Source organism: Nothobranchius furzeri, chromosome 12 (assembly GCF_043380555.1).
Source record: "Nothobranchius furzeri strain GRZ-AD chromosome 12, NfurGRZ-RIMD1, whole genome shotgun sequence".
Classification (NCBI taxonomy): domain Eukaryota; kingdom Metazoa; phylum Chordata; class Actinopteri; order Cyprinodontiformes; family Nothobranchiidae; genus Nothobranchius; species Nothobranchius furzeri.
The window spans coordinates 15,691,756-15,713,197 of record NC_091752.1 but is presented as its reverse complement, the minus strand read 5'-3'; the positions used below and the strand labels follow the sequence as shown (position 1 = coordinate 15,713,197).

General features: G+C 41.8%; 2 protein-coding genes across 3 annotated transcripts; one reads left to right on the top strand and one right to left on the bottom strand.

Moving 5' to 3' along the window:
- The first annotated feature begins 3,383 nt into the window (after positions 1-3,383).
- On the top strand, positions 3,384-12,117 carry psap (prosaposin). 2 transcript variants are annotated; one of them, XM_054750187.2, is made up of 14 exons: positions 3,384-3,532; positions 6,724-6,857; positions 6,950-7,024; positions 7,120-7,245; positions 7,566-7,766; positions 7,857-8,000; positions 8,076-8,132; positions 9,402-9,539; positions 9,622-9,714; positions 9,805-9,988; positions 11,412-11,575; positions 11,651-11,731; positions 11,844-11,951; positions 12,060-12,117. In XM_054750187.2, the coding sequence occupies exons 1-14, from the start codon at positions 3,499-3,501 to the stop codon at positions 12,093-12,095; spliced, it is 1,575 nt and encodes a 524-aa protein (XP_054606162.2). In that variant the 5' UTR covers positions 3,384-3,498; the 3' UTR covers positions 12,096-12,117. The 2 variants fall into 2 exon arrangements, with proteins under 2 accessions (XP_054606162.2, XP_015799998.3); XM_015944512.3 differs by having other exon boundaries at positions 7,563-7,766.
- Positions 12,118-16,205: 4,088 nt separating this feature from the next.
- slc29a3 (solute carrier family 29 member 3) lies at positions 16,206-19,554 on the bottom strand. Its single transcript, XM_015944513.3, has 6 exons — positions 19,456-19,554; positions 18,407-18,801; positions 18,030-18,112; positions 17,660-17,886; positions 17,242-17,404; positions 16,206-16,949 (listed from the first exon to the last, which is right to left on the bottom strand). The coding sequence occupies exons 2-6, from the start codon at positions 18,719-18,721 to the stop codon at positions 16,337-16,339; spliced, it is 1,401 nt and encodes a 466-aa protein (XP_015799999.3). The 5' UTR covers positions 18,722-18,801; positions 19,456-19,554; the 3' UTR covers positions 16,206-16,336.
- Positions 19,555-21,442: the final 1,888 nt, after the last annotated feature.

Below are 21,442 nucleotides of genomic sequence, written 5' to 3'. Positions count from 1 at the left end.
TTTTGGTATAAACTCAACTCGTCGTGTTTGGAGGAAGAAGAATACTGAGTTGCATCCCAAGAACACCATACCTACTGTGAAGCATGGGGGTGGGAACATCATGCTTTGGGGCTGTTTTTCTGCTAAGGGGACAGGACGACTGATCCGTGTTAAGAACAGAATGAATGGGGCCATGTATCGTGAGATTCTGAGCCAAAACCTCCTTCCATCAGTGAGAGCTTTGAAGATGAAACGTGGCTGGGTCTTCCAACGCGACAATGATCCCAAACACACCGCCCGGGCAACAAAGGAGTGGCTCCGTGAGAAGCATTTGAAAGTCCTGGAGTGGCCTAGCCAGTCTCCAGACCTCAACCCCATAGAAAATCTGTGGAGGGATTTGAAAGTCCGTGTTGCTCGGCGACAGCCCCAAAACATCACTGCTCTCGAGAAGATCTGCATGGAGGAATGGGCCAAAATACCAGCTACTGTGTGTGCAAACCTGGTAAAGACCAATAGTAATCGTTTGACCTCTGTTATTGCCAACAAAGGTTATGTTACAAAGTACTGAGCTGAATTTTTGTTATTGACCAAATACTTATTTTCCACCCTGATTTACAAATAAATTCTTTAAAAATCCTGCCATGTGAATTCATGGATTTTTTTTTCACATTCTGTCTCTCACAGTTGAAGTGTACCTATGATGAAAATTACTGACCTCTTTCATCATTTTAAGTGGGAGAACTTGCACAATCGGTGGCTGACTAAATACTTTTTTGCCCCACTGTAAATCTGCCATCGCTATTGGCTAAGTGGTGCCCTAGAATGTTAGCTGGTACCATATGATGTCACAATGTTGTGAGGCTGTGTGTGTGTGTATTTCTTAGCGGCTCCGCCCTCTCGGTCTGCTAGGCAACAGCATGTGTTGCATTTTTCTAACAGGAAGTGGGAGTGGAGTAATACTCCGGTAGGGGATGACTTGCTCTTTAAAGTGACGGTGTCTATTTTCCCTGGTGATTGGGGGCAGTACATACCTAAGTCATTGCAAGTAAGCAGTATTTTTGTGTTTGAGTAAGACCATACCAACAGATGGTCATTAAGGTTAAAAAAAATCCCTGGGTGTGTAATATTCGAACGTGTACTGGCAGCAGTAGCTCAGGAAGTTTTGTGGGTTCTCCAGTAATTGGAAGGTTGTTCGATCCAGACTTTGGACAGAGAATTCTGCTGTTGTGTCCTTTGGCAAGACACAACCCACCATGCCTGCTGGTGGTGGTCAGAGGGACTGGTGGTGCCCGTGCTCGGCAGCCTTGCCTCTGTCAGTGTGCCCCAGGGCAGCTGTGGCTACGTTGTAGCTCATCCTCACCAGCGTGTGAATGTGTGTGTGAATGATACACTAGTGTAAAGCTTTTTGAGGTCATCTGACTCTGAAAAGACCCTTTACAAGTGTGGGTCATTTATCACTTTGTCAGATCATTCAACCTCCAGCAAAATAACAAGCACATGAGACTCCCTTATATGGACAAACACCATCATACATTAGTGATCTTCTCAGACCCAGGTTCGATTCTGGATGTGAACATGAGACTCGCCGAACGGCATTCAATTCACAGATAAAAAAGATGTGGGTTCAACTTTCATTTTGGAACAATTTTTCAAGCAAGGGAATGGAATTATCTGAGCATGCAGGAGGACTGACCCATCTTAAACCTTTGTCGGCTGTGCTGAAGAGAAAGGTACTGAACCAAATAATTTAATTAATTAGCTGTGCGTTCTCCTGTCCTCTGTCCTCCGGGCCACACACACACACACACACAAGAGACTGTCTCAGCTGTTATTTTCATTAAGGAGTGTGCACGTACAGCATGCACGCCTCATGCACGAACCTCCTTTTGAAGCTGCCATATACGCTTTTGGCCTGAGGGGGCAATCGCAAGCATAAAAATTTAAAACTCCGTTTAGTCCCTTTAAGGGGTGTTAACAAGAAAACCTCAGAACATCAGGCCTTCTTTCAGTTACAGGATGCTCTGATTTGGGGTAAGGAAATATCTTTGTATCATGATGTTTAACTTAACTTTAATTTATCTCTAATGAACCTTGTGTTTGAGTGTAGATGATGATTGCCTTGTCATATCAAACATTACTGATCCTTTCATTCATATAAATCTTTCAATGTAATAATAACATTCATTTCAAAACTTCAGTAATTCAAGCACAGATCAATCAACCTTATTTATTTAAGCACAGATTAATCAAGACATTATTATTATTCCATTTCACAAATGATTAACTCATATGAGCTGAAAACAGTCACTCTTATAACAGTCCAGTCCGGCTTAGATAAGCAGACAGGCTTGGCACAGAAGGACCTTTAGAAGGGAACATGATGTTGAAGTCTTGACAATCTGTGTGTAAACACGTCGTGTTGAATCTTTTCCTGCAACTTGGAAGATTAACAGATGCACAGAAGCAGATTCATGTCTGCAGCTGACTAATGGCATGTAGGTCAATCTGTAGGTGAAAAACTGGACATCACAAGGCTAAAGACTAAAGGTGACAGATCATCTCCTGCTGTGGCCCCCAGACTCTGGAACTCTCTCCCCCTTGAGCCTGAGATCAGTGGACTCAGTGGTCTCCTTTAAAAAGCAGCTGGAAACTCATCTGTTCAAGCTGGCTTTGGTGTGACCTTCATCACCACCCTCTCCTTATTCAGCTCTTTCTACCTATTTCGCCTTTCCCGGGATCCCCTGATTTCTCTCTTTCCTATTTCTTTACTCTCTCCCTTTCCTTACATTTCTTCTCATTTTAAACATATTTTTAAAAATCTTTTATTGAAATCTTTTTTATATCCTAATTTATTGTTTTTGTGAAGCGCCTCGTGATTTTTATCTTGAGAGGCAAAAAGGTTGTTTTCTTCCTTTCTCTCATCACTGGCAAGGAGCAAAGAGGTAAATGTTTAAAACAACAATGTTTATGAATTGCAAAATTTTTGTAACTTACAAATCAATAAATGCACTTTGTTCTCAAGGCGCTCGTAGAAGGAAACATGTCTAATATGGTGTCGCATAGAGACTTAGACCCACTCCCATGTATTTCAGACCCGATTTTTATGGTTATGTTACAAAGCTGCCAATATTTTTCTACACCTTGGCATTATTTAATTCTGATGATAATAAAAACTACAAATTGTCACTAAAGAGTCAGAAACGGCTCATTCTGGAAGGTACTGAAAATGTAAAAAAATATTAAACTGCTGAAATTTCTGTGAGACTGATTTTGTGCAGACTTATGAACATAATCCGTATAGACCATAAACCATATTTTTTTAAATCAAATGCCCCCATTAAAAATGTATATCGCTCTTCCTACAGCTTGAACTGTTCTTGCTCTTTGACTCTGTTAGCTGATGAGTCACGTGTCTTAGTCAGCTGACAATGAGACATCATAAAGGCATCAACACTCCCTCTCTGATCCGCAGTTCCCGTTAGACCCAACAAACAAACCTTCTGGAAAAACATCGCGGTCATGCTGCTCCTAACTCTGCTCTTCGTGTCTTCAGGTAGTATCGCCACACAGGACTGCATTTAGGATGTTTTTATGTTGTGTTTGATTTAGTTCCGACCACAAATGGTCGTTGTTTGCTAAGTGCGTTTCATCTGGGACGCGGAAGCGTTTCAAGTGGCGTTAGCTGTCGGTAAACAAGTTCACTTAAAAGGCCGTTGTCGCTTTTTATTAAAAAATAGATAAATATTATGATTGTGAGGCCAAATCTGTGACAATGTGTTTTCGTGAACTATGTTGTGTTATTTATTTTATTTGTTGACCAAGTGTTCTTTGAAGTTTACAGTTGGCCCCATTAGCTAACGTCATCTTAGCTAACGTGGCTAGGCTAACAGTTTCTACACGCGAGCGCCCGGTGGATTTATTAGAAAACCGAAAACAAAAATTGGATAACTAAGTGAGCCGACTTGTGTTTTAATTTCCTTTTACTTATGCATTTGGAGTTGTTAGCTAAGTGTGTTATGTGGTACAATCAGGGATGATAACTGCTCAGTATTGTTTCGGGTTGTTTTTATTGTCTTGGGCCTGTTTTAAATACATTTGGCAACTTAAATTATTATTTTAATCATTACTTTACTCGTACACATTATTTTTATCTCATTGTTTCTTTTATTTTGACAATTTTTAAATAATTTTCAGCACCGGGTCAGTGCAAGAGGCTGTGTTGTGTATCTAGGTTGGGTTTTCTGGGGGTTTGAAATATGGATCTGAACTGAATGCTAATGGGTTTTTCCTGTTATCAGAGTAAACAACTGTGGACTATTCTGTTTGTCTAGTGCTTATCACGAGGTTAACTTCAGGTTTTAAATATTTTTGTGCACTTCCACATTCCTCAGACATTTCTTGATGCACTATGTCATCGTGGTAGTCCATCATGAGGTTTGCAGAGGTATTTTTGGGCCAAGCCGTATGTTTTAATACAGTAGGAGTTTAGCTCAATCTGGTGAATTTTGGTTCCTTTTTCAATTTGTGTTCCTTTAATACAAACTACCAGTTTCTTTGTCAGTTGTTCATATTCTAATCAAATATGAACAGGTAGGTAAACTAAGTAGACTCATTTTAAAATTAGGTGCTTATTTACTTTAGTGACTCTTTTAAAAATGCATAAAATGTTGTTTCTGTTGGCTGTAAATGGTTTACAGAAGTCTTCAAACCATGTGCTGTGATGTCCTCATTCAAATGGATTGTTAGCATGAGAACAGCTTTTTTTTGTCTGACTGCTCATGTGACTCAAGCAGATAGAGTGGGAGTGCTTTCTGCTTTGTAGCGCTTGATCAGAGGTTTCATCTGTGCTGCTTGGGCTATATTTGAAACCCTTAGCTGGTATCGGTCTTTTGCTCTCAACAGATGAGTTCTGAATTAACTGATTTAAAAGGGTTGAAATCACATGTTCAAAGCGAGTTGAGAATATCATCTTTTGTTGAAGGGTTTGGAAAAATGGAATCAGGAAGTGTTCCTGGTGACGTCTTGGTGATTTCCAACATCACTATTTTCACTTCGCTAAAAAGTTTTTCCCTTCTGCTTTACAGAAAAGATGATTTGTTTTCTTAACCACTTTGTTTTTGAAAGATGTGTATAAAATAACCTTTTGCCCTTTTTACTGGTATTTTCCGGTAGAGTTGATTTACAGGGAATGAAGGCCACATAATACATAATCTAGCACAGTTTAGCAGGTCTTCACAATAGGATTAGTTGTTTTTTTTCCACGCTCAAGGTTTTAAAACAGTTTGGAACATGTTTACTTTAATGTGCGCAACAACAAAGTAGTGTAAGCTTCTTGGAGCTGCCTTGTGTTATTCTTACAGGGTGGCACAATATGACTCAGCTGAAAAACCAAAGATGATTCATATCGGTCTTTAAGAAAACACCTGAGACGAAGGGTGTTCCATATTTTGGTTAAAGATTTAAGTTGCTAAATTAAAAAAACAAAGTAAAAAATAATCTGCTGTGGTCTCTGGTATGAATGAATGCTTTAGGAGTCGTTTGCTGTGTGGAAAAAGCTCCATCACTCCTGTTTCAGGGGATTGGAGGCATGAATACAAATTTTCTCCGAAGCAGAAGAGATAGGCTTTTCCCTACCAGATTGCTTTCCTGTCAATTTGCTTTTGGTGGCTAAGGCGGGAAATGGGGGTTGGAGAATATTTTCATGTTTAGCATTGAATAAGAAAGCTTGGTGACAAATTGTATTTCATAAAAAGTGTTACACGGTTTCTCAGTCAATGAGACAATTAATATTTCTGAAGAAATTAGATAGATATTAGAGATTTATAGATATAAAAATATTAGTAGAATACAGCTTTTGTCATTGGAACATTTTCATTTCCCCCAACTATGGTGTTCAGTAACCTCAGAACTAGGGCTGCACAATTGATCGTTAAAAAAAAAATTTGTGATCTCAATTGATACTTGTATTCATTCATTCATTCAATTAATCTAATTTCCAAATGATGACTTTTAGCAGCTGGCTAGATTATAAAGGACTATGTTCTCTGTTGTGGTCCTGCCATGGTCAAGAATGGTGTTATATTAAATGTTATGATTTGTTAATTGTGGGTTTACATTTTAAGAAACATACCAATTATCTACCTCATCACCCTACAAGCAGCGAGAATATAGTTCAAATAACTTCTTCAAAAGGTGTCTATGTAAAAGACGACAAGAGACACTTACTGTTGTCATGTTCAGTAACAGCTGTTACAAAGTTAATGTGCAAGTAATAAGTGCGATAAATACTTATTTTGGAAAAAAATCAGAATTGTGATCTCAACTTTAAGCAAAAACAGTGATTCTCATTTTAACCAGAACTGTACAACCCTACTCTGAACAACTGCATTTAATAATAATATATTATTTTTAATATAAATAATGAAAATAAATTTTGTTATTATTATTATTAGTAGTAGTAGTAATAGTACTACAAGAATAAAAATATTATTTACATTTCTTAATGGTGAGAAACTTCATAGAAATCTGGTCTGACTAGAAATGAAACGATGCTTCTTTACAAATTACTTTCCCTAAATGTTTATGCTTTATGGTGGAGAAACTTTAATCATGTCCACACGCCAGTGTTGGATCAAATTAAAACGATATTTAATTTTGGTGAGCATTTTAATCTAAACTAAAGCAGCAATGGCACCACGGGAAATATTTCTCATGTTTTAAACTAGACTATTGGTTACTTTGCAGCTGTGGCTACTCCTCTGCTGGGCACTGAGCAGTGTGCCCGTGGCGCCCCCTACTGGTGTCAGAATGTGAAGACGGCGTCTCTCTGTGGAGCTGTGGCTCACTGCCAGCAGAATGTGTGGAACAAACCCCAGCTGGTGAGATGGATTGGATATTTTGTGCCTTATTCTCTAATTCAAGAAATGTGTTGCTGTTTTAATTCGTTTGATTTTTTTCCTCAATCGTTTAGAAAACTGTACCATGTGACTTGTGTAAAGAGGTGCTGATGGTGGTGGAACAGTTGCTGAAGGACAATGCAACTGAGGTAAGACTGAAAGACAACATGTTTAATTTTGAAGATGAAGTGTTGGTAGATCTTTTGTTTTAAGGGTTTAAGGATCACTTGTGCTGTCGTTGCAGTCTGAGATTCTCAGGTACCTGGAGAAGGCCTGCCAGCTCATCCCTGAAAAAGATTTAACTTCTGAGTGCAAAGAGATTGTGGATAACTACTACCCCATTCTGTACGGGATCATCACCGGAGAATTGGTAAGGCGTGTCTGAATCCTGTTGAGTAAGTTTTAGTAAACTCACTTACGTTCATGATTCTCCTGAGACCTGTATTAGACAGTCTAGCTGCTCCTGGTGTGAACTGAAGAGTGGGGGGAACAGAAGTGGCAGTGTGAACAAAGTGCAGCCAGCTGAAAAAGTGCTATTGATGAGGAAGTGAATTTAAATCCAAATGGGAACAGAGAAGTCATTGTGCTAACGCTGAACCTCGTGACAAGGATTCTTTTTCTAGTTCTCGCTGCTGCTTTCACCTGCAGCAGCAGAAAGTTCTAACAGAACACCACTTTTGTTTTTAGCAGGATCCTGGTGTTGTGTGTGGCGCTATGGGACTGTGTAAGTCTCAGCAGATGTCCCTGGCCATGTTTCCGGTCCAGGAGAAGCTCATGTCCAATGAAATCCCAGAGAATGACGTTCTACAAGTGTCTCCTTTCCTCCTCAATGTCCCTGGGCTCCTGTATCCTCAGGAGAACCTGAAGGAATCGAAGGAAACTCAAAAGCAGGTGCACTCTTGCCGTCCCATCTGTCAACTAGATGTTTTGGATATTTAGTTGCCAAGTGTTTATTTGGCTCTGACTCTTCCCGTTCTGTAGGAAAACGATGTGGTATGTGACGACTGTGTCAAGTTCTTGACTGATGCCCAAAATGAAGCCAAGTCCAACACCACCTTTGTTGATGCTCTTATTGCTAGCATTGAGAAGCAGTGCGAGTTGTTGGGGCCAGGCATGAGTGACATTGTGAGTTTTCCAAAGATCCACACGTTTTAAACACACACAGAGTTATGAGGTGGTCTGATGGCATTTTCTCTCCAGTGTAAACAGTATGTTGGGGAGTATGGGACGGTTGTCATCCAGCAGCTGATGTCCATGGTGAGTTCTTTAATCAGTTGTAAATGTTAAGAATGTTCTGTTCTAATCAGTCATCAGCACTAATTCCTCATTAAGCATGTGAACACTGATATAAACCCACCTTTTGCTCTTACAGCAGCTCTGCACAGCTGCCTCAGTTTTGGTTTAAAGCTCTAAAATGCTCGCTGTGAAATATTTTTTTCTTAACCCATTCACTGCCATTGACGATTAAAGTTGTCATTTTAAATTCAACCGTTCACTGCATGTTTTTACTATGTGGGCGTCGGAACGAGCCCCCGCACCGTGAGGAAAAAATATCTCGGCTCTTTAGCCGATCTTCATCCGCATACGTCACGTGATCAGGAAGCAGAAAATCCATGTGTTAGGAGATCATTTTGGGCCGCTGCTGTAAAAAAAAAAAAAAAGTGAGGCGCGAACCGGAAAAGCTTCCGATCACAATTCAACAACGGATAATGAAAGAACGGATAACGCTCGAAACGCGCAGGTTCTTCCTGATGTAAGAGGTGAGTCTCCGCTTTGTTTTGGTTGTTTTGGGGTCAACATCATCCTAGCGTGCAACGTTCTGTGACTCTAAAAAATAAATAAAATAAACGGTGAGAAACGCTGGCAGCGAAGGGCTTTACTGGTCAGGAAACGGCTGGCAGTGAATGAGTTAACTTCTATTGTCTTTTCCACTCTTCATTCATGTCATTCTGTTCTTTCTGTTTCTACCTACTCTGCGTTTAAATGCTGCTTCCCAGGAACAGGTAGGTCCCTCTCTTTGGCTTGTAGTCTTTAGTTTATGTTTAACCCTTTTAGATCTTTTATTTTGTACTAAACACTTGTTACTGCGAGAGGTGAATGATCTAACAAACCAAACACTTTATTCTGTTTCTCCTCACTCCTGTGGATACTGACCTATAGCAGAGTAGTTGTAATGTCTGCATCTTGGCACAGTTGGTAGCAATGTTGACTTGCAGAAACAAGGCTGCAGGTTCAAGTCCTAATTGCAGCATTTCTGCGTGGAGTTGGCATGTTCGGCTTCTCCCACACACCAAAAGCATGCATGTTAGAATTGTGTCACTTCATATAAAAGCACATAATGTGTTGCATAAAAGGGGCGCCGTAACTTTTCTCGTTGCTTCATCTCACTTGGGTCAACTAAGAGTTGCACGTTTTGAAGCAGCGGAAGGGTTCTTATGTGTGTTTTTACAGCACGTCACAACAAGGTCCTTCTGCTGAAGCCACTTGACTTAGAATTGCAGACTAATTTTCTCCCTTTATCCTCAGGAACCCAAAGACATTTGCTCTCGTGCCGGTTTCTGTGCTGCTGTGAAGTCTGCTCCCATGTTGGATCTGCAGCCTGCCAAGACTGTCCCTGCTGCTCAGCTTTTTCCTGCCATGAGGGTGGAGTCTACTCCTGTTAAGGTCAGTAATCGTACTCCTCTGTGTTTAGTGAAAAAGTAGTCACTTGTAGAAAGTCATGAGATGTGATCTATTTACGTTTCAGCAAATGGTGCGTGTCCATGAGCCCCCGGCCTGTGCTATCTGTGAGTTTGTGATGAAGCAGGTCGAGTCAATGCTGGAGGATCAAGCTACAGAGGTTCGATCGGTCTCCGTGAGCATTAAGTGGACTAAAGAACGCCTGCTTGGCTTTGATACTCACTGGATTGTGTTTTTGTTTTCGTATCAGGAGCAGATTGTCCATGCCGTGGAGAGTGTGTGTTCATTCCTGCCCTCCACCTTGACTGCCCAGTGCAAGGACCTGGTCGAGACATACGGACAGGCCATTATTGAGCTGCTGGTGCAGCAGGCCGACCCCAAGACTGTGTGCACAGTTCTGGCTCTCTGCAATGGTGCCAACCGTGCATTTGTTGGTAAGATACAGTGTTTCCCCAAGGAATCTTTCCAGCTGTGGCGGTGGGGCCGGCGGGGGGGGGGGGGGGGGGGGGAATTATGACACGTCTCTAAATAAAGTAAAATTTTCTAGTGCAGAGTGGAGCCAACCCATAGAAGCACTGATTTGATCTCATTTCAGAGAAAAATAGAACAGGTCAGATGCACCTAATAAATAAAATTACTAACAAACTCAGGAATCAGTTTGCTTCACTGTTCTGGTGCTGAGAATATCACTAATGCGGATCAAAGGAGATACACAGATGAATGCACCTCTTATTATTTGGAGACTACATTTACTGCAGCTGCAGAGGCAGAGATTGTTTCTATTAATACACGAAATTTACAGAATCATTTTAAATTTTAATAGGGGAAGACTGCAGGAGGGAGCGGTAAAATACAGGGGGTCCCCAGCAAAAACAAACTTTACGAGTCTGATGAAACCCGCTGGTTTTCCATCAGGCAGTCACGGGGCAGCTCCAACGACCCAGTGGCTGTGCTGGGTCAATGTTATCGAGCTCAGTCTGGCTCGGCCGTGAACGAGCCGAGGCGACGTCGTGGTCTGCTTAAGAAGTGTTATTTTCCCGCTTCCGAAGAAGCGTCCAACGTGTTTTTACGCTTTCTCCGAGACATGTCACATCGCTAAGTTGTTAGCGCCGCGCGATAACACGTCAATAGTGCAGCATAGCCTGCTGGAGGTTTTAAGGGTTCAGATGAAACACCCGACCTCTCATGCTGCTCACACATCGATCTTAAGTTGTCGCTGTTGCGCTCACGCCGTAATACAGTATTAGATGCGGTTAAAATCAGACATGAAAATTAAATAAATTATTAACTTTACACGAATAAGTGATGCTTAGCCTGGTGGGGGGAGGAGAACCTGGCCTAGTAAGCACTGGAGGAAACCCTGTCAAGATCGTCAACACTTGTTTATCTTAATGCTACTGAAACATGTAAACCAAAAAGCATTATATCCACTGCTACCGTTCTAATTTTAAACTCAGTAACTTGTGCTGTAACTGCGCCCTGCCTGCTCCTCCTTGCTGCCCGCCGGCTGTGATCACAAGCGACAACATAGTAGTTCCCGCTGCTTCTTTGGGAAATGGCGCAAAAAAAACAAAACAAAAAAAACTTGGGATCTTGTAGGCGTGGCGGTGGGATTTCGGCTATGTAAGGGAAACCCTGAGTTATCACTTAAATTATTTGATATTTGGAAGCATTTTTTTCCTATTTCATTTTTCATTTATTGACATTAAAATAAAAATACAGAAAAAAATCACTACAAGCCCAAATGAAAAAGGGGACAGAAAGAAGAAAAGCTTATGTATATTTGCATATTGTATATGCATATTTTTGATGCATTTTAACAGTTCCCCTTAAGCTAATAACAGTAATTGTTTTCAGAGGTACTGAACCAGCCCCGTTTTGAGGCTGGAGGATACTGTGATGTGTGCAAGCTGGCGGTGAAATACATAGATGGCATTTTGGAGAAGAATGCTACAGAAGCTGAGATCGAGGAAGCTGTCAAGAAAGTCTGCAGCTTCCTGCCAGACTCTTACAGGACCGAGGTAAATTGTAGCTTTGCTTTCTAGAATAAACCCCTGCTGTGGTTCTGACCTGTAATAACATCTGTGTATCAACAGTGTGACCAGTTGATCGAGCAGTACGAGCCCATGCTTGTCCAGATGATGCTCCAGATGCTTGACCCAGACTTTGTGTGCACAGTAAGTTTTATCTGTTTAAAGAATATGCTACCTACAGGTTTATTACTTAACTCATGTTTTGCTGAATCAATTGTTTCACATTTTGACTTTCTGGACGTTTCTGTGGGAACAGAAAGTGGGAGCGTGCCCTGAAGCGACGCGAAAGCTGCTGGGAACAGAGCGCTGCTCCTGGGGACCAGACTTCTGGTGCAAGAACATGCAAACGGCTTCTCTGTGCAATGTGAGTAGATCAGTTCTGTGTGTAAGCCTAAAGAACATTGGTAACTGATGCTTTAAACTCCGATGTTGGAGGCCTGTCTGTCTAAAACACTTGTTCTGTGTCCTCCAGGCTGTGGCCCACTGCAGACGCCATGTGTGGGCATAGAGAACTACTGCGTCCTGAGCTGCAGGGGAGATGAAATACTGTAGTGCTGCTTTCCACTCTTTTGATTTGTAACATGCTAAAACAGCTGCAGTGTGTGATTTAAATGTTTTTAATAAGGTGGAAAGGGACTGGACTTCATTTCTTTGTTTCCCAAGTGTTTGGTGGGGGTGGGGGTGATTACATGTGAGCTACAGTCATTTTCATTGTTTTAGTTTCTTTTGTTGAGCGTGAAGTATAAAAAACTAATTTTCAGGATCATGTTAATAACTTCAGACACCCCCCCCCCCCCCCCCATCAGCTACATTTGCTTATAAATGGGAGAACAAATCTTGTGTACTACTAACTGGCATTTCTTTGCAGTATGTTTGATCCTTGAACAAACACATTTTGTAGATCTGCTGTTTTTATGCTGATCTGGAGGTTACCTCCCATTGTTTGCACTCTTAATGTTTATAAATGTGTCTTAATGCACAGAATTACAAATCCAGATGTCTGCCTGATGCTTTCTGCCAATTGTCAGTTGATTTGTGAATTTGAATTTAACTAATAAAGTGATTCCCAAACTACTTTCCATTCTTTTCCCCACCCATCCTCGCTGACTTTATTCAGATTTGTTTTTGTTTAAATGAGACATGTACAAAACTCCCACTGCTACCATGTGGCTCTCTACTAGCCTAGAAATCAGACGCAAAACTGTTTTGCTCTGCAGGACGGTCTAGGCAAGCTCCATGGGAACCTCAGCAGTCTCGGCCTTGCCAATCACAGTGCTTAGCAATTTGGTGAGCAGGACATTGTGCAAAGAAGGCGACGGCTCGTTTGAAACATCTTAGGCATCAACTTTGTACTATTTAGAAATGGAACTTTTCTTAAACCCATCTGTTGTGTTAGGGTCAAAATCGACCCGTTTTCAAATTTAACAAGTACACTTTTTTTTGTCCTGGAATCTTCAGACACACCCATTTAAATGCAGCAAAATCAATTTTAGTAAATTCGAAAGGTCTCAAAAAAAGTTGCATCTGTGGCGTTACGGGTCCAAAATGAAGAGAAAACTGGCTGTTGTATGCATCACTTAAAAGCTATGGGTTGCTCTGAAGTTCAATTATGACCCAATGTGCACAGTTATGGCCCACAACACACACACCCACACACGCAGTTCAAATTATGGTTTATTTTCATTGTTTAGATTATGGTTAATTCAGAACTACATACCTGCGTTAACACCATATTTTCAATGTTCAGTTTATGGTCAATGCAGGTGCATGTGTGCGCACACAGCCACACAGTGTTCAACCTTAAAATCAACAATGATAATTGTTTGGTTAATTGGTCTAGTTAAAAGTTGATTTTCCGGGTTAAAAAAGAAAGACATGTCTTTATCCTACTGATTTTAAACATTTCTAAATCATGGGACCAAATGGACCCGCTTATGACTACAGGTGTAAACAGCTTTCTAACACAAGGGTTCAATCAAGAGCAGATAGAGGTCCTTAAGTTCTTTATTTATAAAAAGCAGTGCTTTAAGTGGGCTGGTACGCGCCGGTACTCAGTACCGGCACTTCTAAAAATATCTCTTTAGAGTACCGCTACTTCTCCAGAGCTGAGAACGTTCTCATGGAGTACTGGAACGCTCAGACGTGCTGCACGTCACGTCCGTCTGTTTAAACCTTTTTGCAAGCTCCCCTTTGGCCCCGCCCCTCTCTAATTTTCTAATCACTCCATTCGCCTCTTGTGCATGGATGAAGCGGGGGGCTGGCGGCGCCGCCACTCCAAGTCCATTCGTGTACAGAGCGCACGTGACGCACTCAAAGTGCGTGAAGGAGGGAGCGCATAAGCCTTTGTCGGAAGTCACATTACACCTGCCAGACACCACAGACACAGAGGCACATCTCTATGGGACTACCACGTCACCTGAGTGATCTTGCAGCAGGAGCAGGATGGCTTTGACCCTGATGGAGCATCAGTGATGCTTGGGAGGAAAGCAGGTGTAGCTGCACAGCTTTGTTGCAAATTCCCTAACTAGTTTGTCTGGCATTGTTCCAACCACAGACTGGAACTGGCAGTATGTGATGTTTTGAAGGAGGCTGGGGGAATCAATCACTTCAATTTTTTTTAGATCAGCTGTACTCCCTCTACCATGCATCCCCAAAAAACCAAAGAGAATTAACCGAGAGTGCTCATAGTGTTGGACAGCGTCTTCTTGTGATAGGATGTGTTTTATCAGTGTGTTGGGTTGCTTCAAGTGAGAGAACAGTGAAAGCAGTATGGGAAAACTATGAAGCTCTGCAGATGCACTTCACAAGTGCTGCTGCTGATACCAACGGGGATTCAAGAGAGAGCAAAATACAAAGGACTTAATTACGTTCTTACTTCTGTCTCCTTTGTGGCCAATCTTAGTGTCATGTATGATGCTCTCACAGAACTCAGTGGCCTCTCAAGAATGCTCCAGAGACGAGATGTGACATTGGACCAAGCCGACAGGTTGCTAGCCCGGCAAATCCGTGTCTTTGAGTCAATAGTATCCACACCTGGCCCACAAACACAAGTGGCAATTGAAGCAGAAGAGAAGAAAATCTTCAGTGATGTAAAGCTGCATGAAAATTAAAGGGTTCCAAAAATCAATCCCGCAGTTTTTCCGTAGCCTGGCTGTAAATGTGGAGTGCAGGATGACTCCAACAACTTAGGAGTCATCCTGCACTCCATTCTGACCGGCTACATGTCAGCAGAACCTCGACTATAAAGACAGTCTACTCCTCAAGGATATCCAGGTCCTCCAGTCTGACTCCTGGCCTGCAACACCAGATATTCAGTACGGCGATGCGGAGGTCAGACGTTTATGTGAGAGATTCAAAATTGAGGAAAGGGAAAGTGTCTCAGGATTTAGGGAGTATAAAGACCTAAAAGCTTCCAAGATACCAGCAGCCCTGAAGCTCTTCTTAAAGCTGCCCACACCATTGCAGTATCAAGTTGATGTGAACGAGCTTTCAGTTCAATGAATGACACTCACTGATAAAAGAAACTCACTTCACATCAAAAGGCTTTCAAAACGATTTTCCTCAAATGCAACGGACCACCATTGGATCAATTTAATGCACAGAGTTATGTGAGGTCGTGGCTGGCAACAGGGAGGAGTGCAACATGCACATCCTGTGAAGCCCCTAGTGCTAACAAAGTGGACCCCAAGGCCTGCTGGAGCCTTTTCTGAAATGACTTGGACAATGGTTGTTATTGCATGTGCAATTTGTTCATTTGGCACGGCACAGTCAGGTTACATTTTTTTAAATTACTTTTGAAGATCTGAAGATTTGAACTTGATATGATTGAAAAATGTTCTATGTAGTTTCAACAAGTTACATATAAGCTAAAGTCATTGGCTTAGTGTTTTTATTAGTTAATGTATATTTTAACATTATTTTGATCTCCTGCAATTTTATTTAATTATGCATAAATCACTTTGATTCACCATTTCAAAAATTTCTGTTACGCCGTTGTTGGTTGCCTGATTGCTAATAAAGCACTGGAAATGATATACTTTCACTTGAACTCGTTTTATGATTTCTTATAAGGACAGAGCCCTGAAACAACTGGTGTCGGAAGATACTGAAACGGCAAGAATAAAACTGCTGAAATCTTTGTGAGAGGGACTTTGTGTAAAGAACTTCATAAACTTGGTTTGTATCGACCGTAGAACTGTTACAACTTAAGTCATGTCCCCTTTAAACCCTCTGGGTAGGTGATTAAAAATGACCTTTGAGATGGCGACAGCTGGCTTGCTAGAGGTGGACCAGAGCAAACGTCAAACATGAACAGATGTTTCTTGTTTTCCTGCTCAGAAAAACGTTGAAAAGAGGATGTGAAAATCAGAATGAACTCAATCCCCCCTTTCCCCAACGTCCTGTTTATTGAGACTTGCTGAGCTCAGCACACTTTCAGTATTAGTTTACACAACTTTTCACTTAAATCTACTTTTTTTTTATTACAATTTACAAAATGTCTGATTTACAGATTATCCAAAGCAACCCGTTACATGCAAACTAATCTCTTCAATATGACCTGAGAGTTTGTGTATAGAACACTTAAGGTGAACAACGGCGACTGGAAACAACAAAAATAGTTATTGGTCCGGTGAAAATGAGAAGCTTGATTGCACTTTCCCTTAAACACAACTCGCTGTACATTTCAACACTCCTGTTGGCACAGTTTCAACTGACTGTAGTGTTGTTCGCAGGTTTTTGTTTCAAAATTCAGATGCTGTGCACAACCAGCACAGAAAACGCAGACCCAGCAGCCAATCCCAGGGCGAGAAAGAACGTCATCACCACACCCGTGGCCTCCGCCACCTCCCGAGGTACCACCTTTGGCCCATAGATCATGGGCAGCGTGCCCAGGTACCCATTGGAAAGACCTAGAAGGCAGTTAAAAACTATGGGGTACACATCACTGTTAAACACAACAGTAGGGTGGTGGTCCCGTGGCTGGTAGTTACACAACACGAAGAGCGGCAGCAGGACAACGCGACACAGCACCAGGACCGGCAGGACTGGACTGGTGGGACCAGGGACCTGCACCCAGGCTGTCGCCTGCCTGCCGCAGAAGTCTGCTACATTATATAACAGGAAACTGGTAATGGGCATAAAGTATGTGGTGGTCCACGGACTGTTGCTGTCCTTGTTCATAGACTGGATCCCCGACGATACAGATGGAAACACTGAGATGGTGACAAAGAAGACACCGAAGACACTCAGACCAAGAACCCATGCCTTCTTCAAGATGGGCTGCAGGGGTGGAACAGCATGTGCAGTCCGACTCTCGCTGATGGATCCTGGACCGACACGCTTTGCTGCCTGAATGTAGTGACTAGAAACAGAAAACAAAAGTTGGACTTGTTCTGTGAGCTGTTGCTTTGATGACCGAATTATCTTCAAATCATCTTTCAGTGGAACTAAACTGTCAAACTATTTCATCTCATCAGATCAAGCATGCTTGATGCATTAACAACATGGCAAATGAAGATCAGTTTTCACTTGCTGATGGCATAAAACAAGCAGCTATAAATACAAAATTACTGACAACTGAGGAGAATTTTTTAAATCATGTGTTCGGAACATGCAGAATGAGAAAGGACAAAAACAATTTTGCTGCAACTGACCTTGAATAAGCCAGCTTGGGCAAAAGTAAATATGCGATGATGCAGAGCAGGATGCAGACATCAGCTGTGAGGAAGTAGTAGAGTGTGCTGTTGGTTATGTCCTCAGTTACAGCTAGGTTCACTACTGATGCTACTGCACTCAACGTACCCCCCATGGCCTGGCCTGGGAGAGAAAAACAACGCAATCAAATACCCGGAAACCTACTGAACCAGACTTCAGACAAGCAGACAAAATATTAGAGCATTAACTAAAGCATCTGGTGAAACCGGGCCATGTCCAGGGTCTGATTTCAACATTTAATCCCCCTAAATGGATTGGTAATTTTACCAATTGTGTAAGGAAATCAGTTCCTCCACTATCTGAAGCAACCTGACAGAAAAACTAAAGCCAGGCTCTAAAACTGACAGAGGACGCCACCTGCTATCAGGGCCTGAGAGATCCTCATGGGAAAATATCCGGTAAACCCGAACACGCTGCCACATAACAGGTTGGAGGCTCCGCTGAGGACTGCCAGACTGGCAAGAGTGCCGACAAAGAACTCTGTCCTGCGGTCCGACACATCCACCTTCACCAGCGCCGTGGTCAACACGAACACCAACAGCATCACAATGAGAGATGATAGGATTCTAAAGTTTGGAGACAACCTGTCAATAAACACACAGATGCACTTGGGATTAGGCTCGAGCTGATCAAAGACTGACTGGGTATTTCTGTAGTTTCTATTGGTTAACTCAAATAAAAACACAATCTATTTGCTGATATATTTAATTATGTGTAAGATATTAACCTGTTTACAAGGAAATAGTTGAGTATTAGAAACAGCAGGGAGGGTACTGTGGAGGCAACAGACAGATAACTTTCAAAGTTGACCTGCAGAGAAAGAACAGGCATTTGTGTTAAAGGATCCTTTCAAACAAGAGAACAATCACATTCTCACATGCTTTCACACAAAATGTAAACTGAAAGGAAGAGAAGAACTAAAATGTTCATTTATCTGCTTGATTTTCTTGCAAAGGTTTTTTTTCTTATGAATTTATGAAATAAAACTTGCTATCAGTATCCATCAGTTTTATTTTCTGTCCTAAAGATGCAGAAACTGACAAACACACAAAGTTCTGTGCACACAGAGGGAGCTGAAGATCACAGAGAAGCTCTGCTACTTACACTGAGGTCTGATTGTTCACCGTGAACGGTGTTGTTGTTAAGTTTGTAGGTCCAATAGTCCCGGGCTGTTATGAAAAAGTTCCAGGGCAGCAGGGAGCTGATGCCCATCACAAAAAAGATGATGTAAACCAGATTATACGAGTCCTCTGGACTGAAGCGCACAGCGAGGGGTGTCGAGGAAAGTTTTGGTACGAGAGATGCAGAAGGACCACAGTCCTCACCCTCATCTTCTGTTGCACTTTGTTCATCGTGTAAATTTGGAAGGTAAGACGAGTTGACACTTGGGTGTGCTGCTTCTGCGTGGTTCATTTTCATACAGAGGACCGAGGTAAGTGAAGATGGGAGACAAAAAGGAAAGCTGCACAGCACAGAAGAGGATGGTATTCGACTGAAAGCTGTGGATCAGATGAGAGGATTTTTTAAATCAACACTAAATTAAACATGTAAGAGTCCCACATGTGTATCAACCTGGCGAACTAAGAAGTCTTCACACAGAAAAATGTTTGCCTATAGGGCCTTCTTCTGCGATTCTCACAGCTTGTGTTTTAGGGCATCTTGTGACTCAAAGCAGCAACAATTGCATCACACCTCTCTTCTGCAAACCTCTAAACCACGAGAAAAATGCCAGCAGCGATCCACTTGTAGAATAATAATGGTAGAAGGTGGTAAAAAAACGGAGTAAAACAGGCTTTCATTGACATAACTTCCTGGAATAAATCAAGCTTTGAGTTTTTAACGAAGCTAATAAAAAACAGCTGATATTTTAATCTGACTGTCACCAATGAGGAACTAGTATTTATGCTTACTCAGACACAACCGGATAGAAACTTAACCAAGATTTACACGAAGCTGCAACTAAAACAACACATAACGTTAGGGGTAATTCACTTTGTTGTTATTTTTGTTTAAGTTCGCGGTTTTCTCATTATGTTAGCATAAAGTTTTAACGCTAGTAAGCTAGTTAGCGCTTACACCTACGTAGCTAAATTACCCAACTCGAGTCAAACGTTGCTTTAAAGAATAAAGCACAGGGAAAAAAACACACATACCTCATCACTGAACTGATGTTGCTAGAAGTTCAAGTGCCGCATTCAGCACAACTGTCACCGCTTCTTCTCTGTGATGTTTTCTGGCGGTTTAAGCAACTTAAAGGTGCTTTATCGCCCCCTACTGGAGCGGAGCGGCAAAGCAGGCACTACCAGAATCCCCCCCAACGAATAAATAAATAAATAAATAAATAAATAAATAAATAAATAAATAAATAAATAAATAAATAAATAAAAGTTTAAAATACCAGCAGCCACAAGATAAAATGATAATAGCAATAATAATCTGTATGACCAAAACATAATCTGGAGAGTACAACCTCTTCCCTTCTATTACGTCCCACTGTCCTCATCCTACCCACTGTCTTCTGGATGATGAAAATCCCACGTGCCAGTTCTTCTCTCATCCACAGTTTCTACCATCTCTCTCTGTAGCTTTGTGTTTCATCATGGACTTCACCTCTCCTTTATAAAAAGGCACAGAAAGGACCAGAACCTCTTGCCACAAAAACAGTTTCTCCCCCTCTGTGGTCAGACTCATGAATGTCGAGAACTGCCCACTCCTGTTGCTTCTGTCACCCGACCCTGTGTTGCGTTTGCACCTGAACCGATCCGCTCTAACCAGTACCTACGCTGACTTGTTTAAAGTAGCCGCTTCTCTAATTATTGCCTCCCTGTATTATCATAATTTCATTGTGTTTATTTCTTAATTCAAAATTTTGCTTATCGTTTATTTTTTCTTGCACCAAGTGCAGCAGCAATTTCCTAATGTTGTGATTTCTTGCACATATGGCAATAAAACACATTTGATTATGACTCTGATGTCCAGACTGCTCCTCGATGCACACTTTGCATGCCCAGCAAGTGCAGTGGTTCAGGGAGACTGACAACCAGATGGTCCAGTGGGTATGATAGCACAAGCTCATGATTCTCCTTCATCTGGGCACAAAGGTGTCAAGGCCACGTTCGGTGCCCTGAGCCAGGTTGCTTATTGGCCGGGGATGCGTCGAGATGTCTCAGACTACATCCAGAGCTGTTTGGTTTGCTGTCAATTTCAACCGTCTAACCACATCCACAGAGCTCCTCTTCAGAGTAGAGGGCCGTCCACACCGTGATCGGACCTGCAATTTGATTGGGTGGGGCCCCTGACCAAGTCCAGCAGAGGTAATAAATACTTCTTGACCGTGACCTGTGCATTCACCAAATGGGTTGAGTGTTTGCCGGCCTCTAACGACACGGCTCAGACAACTGCTGTCCTCTTGATGAACCACATCTTTTCCCGGTTCGGTCTCCCCGAACATGTTAACTCGGATAGGGGAACTCACTTCACCTCTGGGGTGATGGAACATCTTTGGCGGATGTTGGGTGTCAAGGCTGTTTACCATCAGTGAGTGTGGGGTTGCCATGTCTCCTGTCAGCTAATACTGCAGTGCCGACAATTGTAATTTGATTACAGCTGGCAAAAAGCTCCAGAATAGTTTAAAGTTGTTGCAGTAACCTAATTTTACCACAGGGTGTGATTTTTACAGCCTCGACCGCCAGACTCATCCTCTGTTCAATTCTGTACAGAGGATGAGTCTCTAACTCACAGGCAGAGAGGCACTTGAGGGGCGGTATTAGCCAGCTCAAAAACAACCAATCAGAAAAAAGACGGAAATGCAGACTGTACCGCGCAACGCTGTAGTTTTTAACGCTTTTTGCTGTACACTGTAAAATAAAAAAATCTGTTTTTACAGGAAATCCCTGGCAGCTGTGGTTACCAGAGTTTTTATGTAGATTTTACAGTAAATATCTTTACTAAAGAACTGTAAATTAATTTACAGTGATTGAAATCAAATTAAAGTATTTGTTAATTTTGCATATCAATGTTGTTTATAAATAAACCCTTTCTTGTATCAAAACTTATTTAGCCAGGTGATACTGCAGCCAGTAGTTTGTACATCATGACATGAGGTAGGACTTAGCACCAAGGGCCTTACCTGATGACTTA

Excerpts from the sequence above, each read along its gene's own strand:
- psap (XM_015944512.3), top strand. The coding sequence starts at position 3,499 with ATGCTGCTCCTAACTCTGCTCTTCGTGTCTTCAG. Across the intron at positions 8,001-8,075 it reads GGCCAGGCATGAGTGACATT|TGTAAACAGTATGTTGGGGA; the intron begins GTGAGTTTTCCA and ends TTTTCTCTCCAG. Across the intron at positions 11,952-12,059 it reads AAACGGCTTCTCTGTGCAAT|GCTGTGGCCCACTGCAGACG; the intron begins GTGAGTAGATCA and ends TGTGTCCTCCAG.
- slc29a3 (XM_015944513.3), bottom strand. The coding sequence starts at position 18,721 with ATGAAAATGAACCACGCAGAAGCAGCACACCCAAGTGTCAACTCGTCT. Across the intron at positions 17,405-17,659 it reads CTCTCAGGCCCTGATAGCAG|GCCAGGCCATGGGGGGTACG; the intron begins GTGGCGTCCTCT and ends TTTCTCTCCCAG. Across the intron at positions 16,950-17,241 it reads CCCAAGCTGGCTTATTCAAG|TCACTACATTCAGGCAGCAA; the intron begins GTCAGTTGCAGC and ends TTCTGTTTCTAG.